This window comes from Neolamprologus brichardi, chromosome 18 (assembly GCF_056152115.1).
Source record: "Neolamprologus brichardi isolate AB-2024 chromosome 18, ASM5615211v1, whole genome shotgun sequence".
Classification (NCBI taxonomy): Eukaryota; Metazoa; Chordata; class Actinopteri; order Cichliformes; family Cichlidae; genus Neolamprologus; species Neolamprologus brichardi.
In genome coordinates this window covers 15,358,193-15,367,953 of record NC_142121.1, presented here as the reverse complement: position 1 = coordinate 15,367,953, position 9,761 = coordinate 15,358,193, and the positions used below count along the sequence as shown (strand labels likewise).

At 43.2% G+C, this 9,761-nt stretch overlaps 1 protein-coding gene across 2 annotated transcripts; it reads right to left on the bottom strand.

Moving 5' to 3' along the window:
* Nucleotides 1-274: 274 nt before the first annotated feature.
* On the bottom strand, nucleotides 275-8,899 carry LOC102791520 (uncharacterized). Of its 2 annotated transcripts, XM_035908357.2 has the most exons (3): nucleotides 8,732-8,899; nucleotides 2,777-3,086; nucleotides 275-2,320 (listed from the first exon to the last, which is right to left on the bottom strand). In XM_035908357.2, the coding sequence occupies exons 2-3, from the start codon at nucleotides 3,057-3,059 to the stop codon at nucleotides 1,878-1,880; spliced, it is 726 nt and encodes a 241-aa protein (XP_035764250.2). In that variant the 5' UTR covers nucleotides 3,060-3,086; nucleotides 8,732-8,899; the 3' UTR covers nucleotides 275-1,877. The 2 variants fall into 2 exon arrangements, with proteins under 2 accessions (XP_035764250.2, XP_006792308.2); XM_006792245.3 differs by lacking the exon at nucleotides 8,732-8,899 and having other exon boundaries at nucleotides 2,777-3,142.
* Nucleotides 8,900-9,761: the final 862 nt, after the last annotated feature.

Genomic DNA, 9,761 nt, shown 5'->3' with positions numbered 1-9,761 from the left:
AGGTTTAGGGAGCAATTTACTTCAACATTGGGCAGGAAGGTTTGTATAGCTTTTTTTTCCCTTTAATAAATGAAATGATCATTTAAAAACAGAATTTTCTTTTTCCTTTCACTGAGCACTGTATACACTATCATGACAGTGGCGCTGCATATTTAATCTGCTAGTTTATTTCTTGTAATATGATCATAAGCCAATCCTGCCTTCACCAAAGACGTCACCTTCTGTTTGAAATTTCTGCAATTATCAAGAGGATGATACATTGAAAGTTTATCGTTTTATTTATTTTCTATTTTAAATACAATCTGAGTACAGAATATTTGACACCCCCAAAATCAGTGACTTGGGAGAAACGATGAACATCCATACGTCTGAAATTATATTTATTCAGCAGTCAGTATAGAATGTAAGATAAACATTTTTTGGCACAGTTTCTTAATGATGATAAGCTGTCCCATTTCTGTGTGGTAATCTAAATAAATATGCAAAACCATAATTTATTTCCCAAATAAATACAATAAGAACAACAAAAAAAAGATGCACCGCATCTCCATTTCACCTTCCCGGAAAAAAAAAAGTCAAAGAAAAAAACAGACAGACATAATGTGTTTTTACTTCAGGCAGTTGCTATGGGTTCAAACCAAATAAAAATCGGCGAAGGTGAAAAAGATGCTTAATGATTCATTTCAACACCTTTTTCTCCCCTAAAAGTCAACCAGGCAATACAACAAAGGAGGCATTTGAAGGGCCAGTGGAAGGCTGTACTGTGGGTTTTGGATTAGAAAGGTTACATGGTTTTATGGAGAAGTGTGAACATCACTTCAGATCCCAGCATCTACTTTGCCAAGTTTTTAGTTTTTCACTAAAACCATTTTTCTCTTTTACACCTGCTTCTCAAATTAGCTAATGACCGTGCAAGTGTAAACGTTCACAAATGACACCCAGAGACAAAAATGAAACGGGTTATATCACCGGCAACCTGATACGTGCGATGTTTATGAATGTAACTTTGTGGATTCCCGCGCGTGTTGATTTGACTTGGTGTGTTATGGCAATTATTTGGGGAAAATAATTCCTGAAAATTATGGGTAATTGCTTATTTTAGACTGGGGTGTTTTGAGAAAGTAGAACTCAAGAGAGCAGATGTGTGAAATGTTTAAATTGCTCTGTTGCTGTTATTCAACACAAATCGACATACACTGGAGTTTTTAACGTGGGCATGAAACCTGGAGCTATAGAAAAGGATTTTCTTCCATTAGCAAATTCTAATCAGTAACACTTTTTTCTTTTACCTGTGTAATAACACTGCAGTTAGTAACATTGCATAGAAGTAGGGAACCAAAGTCATGGCCTGTAATAACAACACGCTTTAAGCCAGATCACAAAACATTATAATCAGGCCACGAGGCTGAAGTGTCCTGTGATTAACACCGGTGGGAATGAAGTCCAGTTACAGCACTGATCTGGTCCCCTACAGCTTATAAATCATAATCTGTTTCCTTTACTACTACTGAAATATGACATCACAAACAAAACCTTGCTACATTGTTGTTACACCACAGTTTACAGTGTTACTACATGGATAGAAAAGATACAAACTTGTGATTTAAGCAGCCATTGTCTGCCTTTGTACATGTCAAGTCTTGCTGTCCACGTGACACTGTCTCAGCTTGTGAAGACTGATGGTCAAATGCCAGAGTCTATCTGTCCAACAACAAAAAATAAAATTATTATTTTTTTAAAAAGCTGCTTTGGAGCATCCAGGAACATATTCACAACTTCCTCTCATTGAGTTTATACTCCATAGATTTTCTGTTAACAGCAACCATGACTCTTCCATCAGAGAGTGAGAGCAGCATAAAGAAGTCCATATCTCTGGGTCATACACATCCGCAGTTCTTTGCCGATACGTTGTGTATGTTCCGATAGCGACTGGGGTGTACTGTTGTGTCCAGGACGGTAAAGTTCTCAAATGCAGTCGGTCGGCAGCAGGGCTGAATGCTAACTTTGTCCTTGCGGCCCTTCTCTCTGAAGCCCACTGTCATCATGTGCTTCATGACCATGTCATAGTTTTCCCGGTGTTTATCGCATTTGCCACTGCAGTAGCGCAGCAGCACCGTCTCTTCGCTCTTATATTCGAGACCCAGTTCATTAACTTTCACTTCGAGCTGCCTGACGGAGCACAGCTTGCGCTTTCGGGCCCTTTTAGTCCTGCGGCCCTGGGTCTCAGCAAGCCGCCGGCTCTTCCTTCGCTTACTTTCTAGCAAAGTTCCGACCACGTGCTGAAGCTCGCCCTCGGTGAAGCTCTGCAGCATCATGGTAACTGACAAAAAAAGGGGAATAAATCAACAGAAAGTGTTATTGGCAGGTCACGAGGGGGGATTATCTGGTTTCTGTGTCATTTTGTGTCTAACATTTTCAACAATCAGAAATGTCAACGGAACAGATGGCTCACACAGATAATGCACTGAAGTTGGCATGGAAATCAATCAGTCAGGTGCAAACAGAGGACCACAAAAATGTTATCTATCATAACAGCAACAAACTATCCTTATCAGCGCTAGCTAAACAGAAAGTGTTTAAGTTCCACAGAGCGAGGTTTGTTGATGAATGTCTTCATGGAGATGTTCTGTGGAGAACCGGTGAACTATGACCGGTGCTAACTGACATCAGTGTGCGAACAGTTAAACCTGCTCCGTAAGCAACAGAGTCAGGTGCTGAGTGTTTTGTCAGAACCCTTTCACAAGCTTGTGAAGATGAAAGCAACAGCTTATCTTACACTCTGAGAGGAAAGATTTCATGTCGTCTGTTGAGCGTTTCCTCCGATGCAGATAGCCCATCTGTTGGGGCACTGGCCTTGATTCTGAGGAGGGCGATGACGATGATGGCGGTGAGGTCTTGGATGCTGATTCTAATAATGCAGACGGTCTCGACGAGGGTGAAGATGGATATTTTGTGTTAAGCTTGAACTGTCTGATGGTGGCCATGTTTCTAATGAGGATGGTGGACAGGGCTGCAGCACAGAGCATGAAGGCAAAAGTAGCACCTTTCCATAACTTCATCTTAGAACGTGGAGGAGCATTGAAACTCTGCGGAGAGAGCGAGAGAGAGGCAAAGTGTGCAACATCAGACATGTTTAAACAGTCACGCCTTCAGCCATGTACTTTTGAACTTGTCACGTTAAAGCACAGACACATCAGTGTTGAAACTGCTATATCTACCACCATCACATTTCTGCGACCTTTCCACAAATCTACTTCCCTCGAGTGAGGCTTCTGCAGCGCGACTTTTAATTTACCACCGGTTTACTTTCTCTGATTCTGCTGCCAGCTCATTCTCGCTATAAGTGAGGTCACGATCTGTGAGCTCGAGATCACTCGCTGACACCCAAGAATGCAGATGTGTATTTAAAGTTGTATCACTGCAGCCTGGGAAAGTGAAAAAAGTAGAAAAAAGGAAAAAACAACACGGCTGCCATTCCTTATTCGAGCTGAAGACAAACGGGATGCAACCCCTGCAAACCTGCAGAAAATAATTATAAAATACCTGATGAGAATGAGCATCTGAGCCGCCTCCACCCCCGATTTCTAAAACCTCCCCAAAAAACTTTTGAAAAGAGGGAAAACACATTCCTTCCTTTACAATGTCTCAACCACACCTATTTGGAATTCTATGTATGATAGAACGTGCAAGCGTGTATACCCTTTTATCTTCCCTCCCTTCCAACAGATGCAGCAACACTGCAGCCACAAAACTCAATTTGGAGGACTTATGTGCCATGTTTTCCTTTTTCCCTTAATGTCAAACCACTGGTATATTTTTTTACAAGCCCACTGCTTTGTTCTCTTCGCATCATGTCAGCAATGAGCAAAGCATTCCTCCAGAGCCGGAAACAGTACACTGGCAGTGACTAACAGCAAATCCAGACCAGCTTTAGAAAGTGCTTTGCCAGACCGGATTCTGTAGGGGAATGTATGCAGGCAGTCGGATTGTTTACAATGAGAAAACATGTTGCATGGTTGCCCGATTTTTTTATAGAAACAAAACTCTAAAATAAGTGTTTACTCTAAAAGTCAGCAACTCCTATAGATCACACGGCAGAGACAAAAACAGTAGGAGCATTGCTGTTTTCTCATGGTGGTTGAAAATTCCCTGCACTCCTCTGCATCTGAGTGATTCGGACAACGCAGATGGAAAATAGAAAGGGACTGTGCGCATGAGCTGCAGTGGTGCAAACAGCATATAAACAGGTATAACCAGTCATATCAGCCAAAGCTTGAGTCATCACTCATAATTCCATATGTGTTTGACGTGGTAAGCGGCTTCTGCACAATGAAGGGGTACGACGACAATCATTTGAAAGTCAAACATTTCACCTAGCAACCTCAATTGACACACAGTCTAAGTAAATCAAACATGGAGGTGGCGTGGTAGCTGTGGCCGAATGTTACTCACTGACTGCCCATATGTCTGACGCTTGTTTCTCGCCTGCGAAGGCCTCAGAAGTTATATATGGAGGCCTAAATGGGAACTTTCATTTTGTTTCTATTGGTTTGACCCCAAACCCTAAGGGCAGAGAGCTCGGTCCACCAGGCATTAACTTGTGAAGTTCTCAGTTTAAATGAAGCCGTTTTCTACTCTACATAGCTAAGGATGAGAGCTTTGTTTTCCTATGCTATTAATAGGCCAATTTGGGGCAGTTATTAATCCATGGAGTTAGCGATTTCACATGGCAGAGATGCACCGGTGTCCTCAGCCTCCGTGGCTCATCCTGATAAAACAATTACCTCGTAAAGAACAGATAAGTCTTCCACTGTCTCTGCCACTGGATGGAGATTCATCATCAAGCACTGATCTCATGTCCCTGAAGACACTTTGATTGTCATAATTGCACCACTCAGAAACACATTAGTCACATCTGCAGTCAATTGGCGCCAATAAAAGTGCCAAGGATCACACTGCAGCTTGTTCAGATGTTCACAGATGATTAATCAGCGTAGACATTTAATATGTGTAACTGGCCCCCACCGCTGTGGACTTATATATACACTTACTGATAGAGAGAAGGGGCACCTGCGTTTTCTTGGGAGAGCAATGGATACGTAAAGGAGTAGCTGACTTCCTGAGGACAAATACTGCTTTTTTTTCGTTCCCTAGCAAACAGAGAAGAGCAGTAAATGCAGAGAGGATATAGTGGAAGCCCTTAGGACTCTGTAGCAGAAGGAAAACTCATCCTCAAACAGAGGTATAAAAGTGCAGATGACTCGCAAAAACAACTAAACCAGCTCCCACACAACATGTCTAGTCCTCACAAAGCATCATGATATGCCCATGCATGCTCCAGTGTGTGCATATGAAGGCCGGTTGATTGTGTGAGGCCCAAAACAAAGGGATAAAATCTTCTATTTACGACGAGAAAACAGTCTGAAGCCATGGAAACGGCCGGAAATGAGGATTTTGTGATTCTAGAGAGAGTGTGGGAGTGATAGCACACCTGACATTTGCTCTGGGCCATATGTCACCTGAAGAGCTACCAGCAGAGAGAAAACAGTCCCAGAAGGCTCTTAACGTGTCTGAGGCAAACCATGAAAGTGAACTGTTCATCCAGAAATGCTTAAGTCTGGCAAAGCCATTCCCGAGACATTATGTATTCTCTAATGCATGCATGCACGCATGGCGCAGTTGGAGGCCGATCTGCAGCGATCAACTGAGCTCTTGTTGATGATCTGAAAGATCGCATTCTTTCAAATGACACAATAAAATCGACGTTTTCGGGGAATAATTGGGTCAGTGGCCTTGGTGCTTCTAAGCTGGTGGTAATGTAATTATATAGCAGCATGGCACCCGTGTCAAACCCCTCCTTCTCTGGCCAGAAGGAGACACTCAACAGAATGCCACAGCCTACGGATGAAGTAGAGATCTGTCAAAATGGGGATAAGCGGCGTTTGTGGTTTTTACTTTTGAATGAAGACAGCAGATAGGGGGGCTTTCCTGTCAGCCAGTCTGGATCGAGACCAGTGAGACACGGTCATTGTGACAGAAGATCACAGAACAGCAAAAATGAAGAGCGTCTTTGTGCTGGAAAAAAAAGAAGCAGATACCAACTTCAATGTCTCACCATGCAGCAGCATTTGTTCCTATATATTCTCTAAATACAGCCTCTTCTGTTTCACCCTGTCTCCCTTTCTCTCTGTGACTCATACATACCATAAACACACACGTACAGCAGTTGCGTGGTTTCACTCTTTCCCAGTCATCTGACGCATGCTTGTCTAGAAATTTAGACAAAGTACAACCTTCAATTGTTGGCCAGACACCCACTTCACTTCTATGGTGTACGCATGCTAAAATCAGCAGCTCCATCACATAAGACTGGATTATCTTTCTTATATCATCTTGCTGTTTCTTGATATCAACAAATCTCTCCAGGTCTAACCACAGTGTGTTTGCCACTGCATAAACGTGAGGCCTGTACCTACAGAGCACTATTAATGCACCGTGAGTTGCGGCTTCACTGGAGCCATGTGACTGGCTGTCTCTGTATTACTCTGAACACACCCCGTAAATACCTGCACTCGTAAGATAGCAGTAGCAAACCAAAGAGTAGGAAAGGCACCTACTATGTTGCTGCAAAGAAACAACGTGCTTTTTGGAGTCCTAGAGAGGCTTTGTCTTGTCTTTTCCCTCTTAAGTGACCATCAGGAGACCCGGGGACAGCTAGAGAGTGCTTGGGGAGGTAATAGGGACATATTCCAAAGATCAGGGCGGGATTAGCACTAATGCCTGCCGGCTTTATCTGCAGTCACGTGGGTTAACACCTGGCTGCAGTGTTGGTGGCAGAGCACAGGTCTCGCTCTGTGTGTGTGTCCGTATTAATCCGTCACACACCTCTAGCTCAGAGGTTAGGCCAGCATGCAAGGTCCACAGAGAATGAGCACCTGCAGGCTCTTCCACCACTAAATCCCAACCTACCTACAAAATGCCAGAATAATGAAGAAGAAAAGTGACAAACTTGGTGAGTCAGCTTTGTTGTGGTGGCACCAGGGTGGGCTAAGAGGTTGTAAAATAAAGTGGGATTTCAGAGCCAGGATTGGCTGTTCTATATCCGGCCCCGGTTCTAATGCAACCAAAAAAAGCCTGTGGTGTAATTTTGCTGGTAGCCACATCGGTTGGCTCGTGCTCTGTCACTCAGAGACCATGGGATAATCAAAACAAGCCTGTTCCTTGTTAGCTAGAAAGCTGGTGTTCATTATTGAGCAAAAAGGGGAGCTATTTTGTGACAATTTTTCGTCACATTCTTTGAATTTTAAACACGATTCTGGTATCCTTTTTCGTCCACTGGATTTGGGTAAGTGGCTTAAAAAGTTTCAATTTTATTTTAGAAGGCCTACTATCAGGTCCCCAGGATTAGATACGGATTAATCCAGTGACCCAACGGCTTAGCACGGAATTGCACAACTCATACCTATTGCTGTTAAAGCAGGATTATTGAGGAGTGAGGTGAAGGTAGATTTAAAGATGCACATTTGACACCTGTCTCAGTATTTCTGGCCTGTGCTGTTATGGGAGGAGAGAGTCCAAGTGCAGTGCACACATTACATTTGAATCACCCTTTTGATGTGAAGCGATTGCATTATTCTTGGCAGAGAAACACAACGTTGCCTCATTATTTTTTTTATGTGCGTCTCAGCTACTTTCTAAAGAGTCTATCCTGGCTCTTAATCTGTCTCTGTCAGATCCTCTTTTAGCACAACAACATCACCTCTAAACCCATGTTAAACATGTTGATATTGCTTTTACAAAAGGCTGGCGGCCATCTGGCACACACTGAATACCACTTTCGAGTATGACCCACGCCAGCAAGCACAAGCAAGTACAAACATCCAAAATATGTTGAAATTTTGCATTTTTTGACCATATTTTCTTTAGGCTAGCAGTGTCTGCATTATATGCATGCAGCACGTATGTACTGAGGCAATGAGGAATATTACGTGTGTTCAGCTTCCCCATCAGTTTATACTAGTTATGAGCAGCTTTGGGAGGTTATGAAAGTTGAACAGCTCAACTGACTTTAGGCTTAGCCGCTATCCCTCCTCTCGGAGCACAGCCAGATACAGTGTAATCTCCATGTATGATATGGGCTTAGTGCAAAAGGGATCATCAGTTCAGTAAAAAATGCCAAGGATGAGTGTCATCAAGCGCCTCTATTGTGATCCTGATCTTCTTAATTATTTAAACTCTTAAAGGTAAATGAAATGATTAATACAAAAAAATAATTAGCCAAAATCCCAGTTTCTTATCAAGTCAAAGTAGGGAACTAAGTTTTGTTAAAGGAGCGTGTATTTGGAGTGCACTCATGCTTTAGAATGAGGCAAACCACCATGTTGGGCAAATGACAGGCAAAGAAAAATATTCCTCCCTCGCAAAATAAACTCTTCTGAGTGTTGAGAGGTTGCAAGAAACTCAGAGTGCTAATTTATTTTTCTTTTTGCTCTTCCAACAACACGGGATACCCCCTTTTGCGACCAGTGAGCGGTTACTGCTCTGCAAGCATTTTGTGACAGGCCGTAGTGCGCTATTGTCATGTGGCTCTACCGAGGAGCCACTTATTGACACGGATAACGTGTGTTTTCTGCCACCCCAGCACTTGGAGAGCCATCTCTGTCAGCAGCACCTAACGCCTTCCTCATAAGCTGCTGGCTTAGACTAACAAAAGAAGATGTGGTGTCCTTACCGTTCGGCCGGCTAATCCAGACTTAGCTGTGTGGCGTCGTCTTCAGCTGACCTCCACAGGCGAGTGCTGGCTGGGTAAGTCCATCATCATCACAGGCGAGGAGTGAGGACAGTACTCCTGCTTGTTTTCTAAAAATCATCACAACTCCCTGTGCCTGCAAGTAGGGGAGGTGTCCTGACTTGATTCAAGCCAAGGGTGTATTATTCTTCTATCATATTTGCACTTCCATAGAAATCTTTTAAGTTGCAAAGATCAGAATCAGCATTCCTCTGAATATAAGCATGCATTTCATGGCATTCAGCCTGATCCATCCAAAAAGAGGAGAGCTGGATGTTTAGAGAAGCCACTGAGTGGTCAGTTTTACTTCAGAAAACTCATGTCTTGATGCTTCCCCGTACAGAACTGGTGGTCTTCTTTGCAAACTTGAACCTTAAAATGGGAGAACAGAGCAGAACCAGGGTACGGTGGCATGTAATAAGCAGATCTTACAGATTGCTTTACTTTTATCACATCTGTTGTGAATATCTGTGAATTTCCATTGCCTTATGATTATTTTTTTCTCCAAGGAACAACACCGATGAAGGATAATGCACATTTCCTTACCCTTTTTTTTTTCCCAGCAGCAGGTCTCCTCTTCAGCTCAAGCAAGAACAACTCTGCGGGTCGTGAAGATGGGTTAGGGTGAGGAGGGAGAGTGTAGTTACCGTAAGTGGAGCACAGAGCTTCTCCGATGCCTCTGAGTGCCTTCCCCTTCAACTCATGCTCCTCCTCCTCCATAGTTGTGCTTGTGGGCCGAGTCGGATTACTCCTGACATGATAATCTCTCTCCAGAAGCACTAAAGGATGCTTTGGCCTGAGTAAAGGCTTACATTTACCTTCTGCCGCAAGAGAGCGTGCCATCTTAAGCAGGCAATTGGTAATAGCCTCAAATGGGCAGATCAGTGCAGTTTAGCGGGGTCTGCTAAAACGAGTGTCTTCCAATCTTTTAGTGGGAATTAAGAAAGTTCACAATTGGTTTAAAGGGGGCTAA

Bases quoted from the DNA above. Each gene is read 5' to 3' on its own strand.
- LOC102791520 (XM_006792245.3), bottom strand. From the start codon at position 3,131: ATGTCTGATGTTGCACACTTTGCCTCTCTCTCGCTCTCTCCGCAGAGT. The intron at 2,321-2,776 runs GTAAGATAAGCT...TTTTTTTGTCAG, and splicing joins GAAATCTTTCCTCTCAGAGT to TTACCATGATGCTGCAGAGC.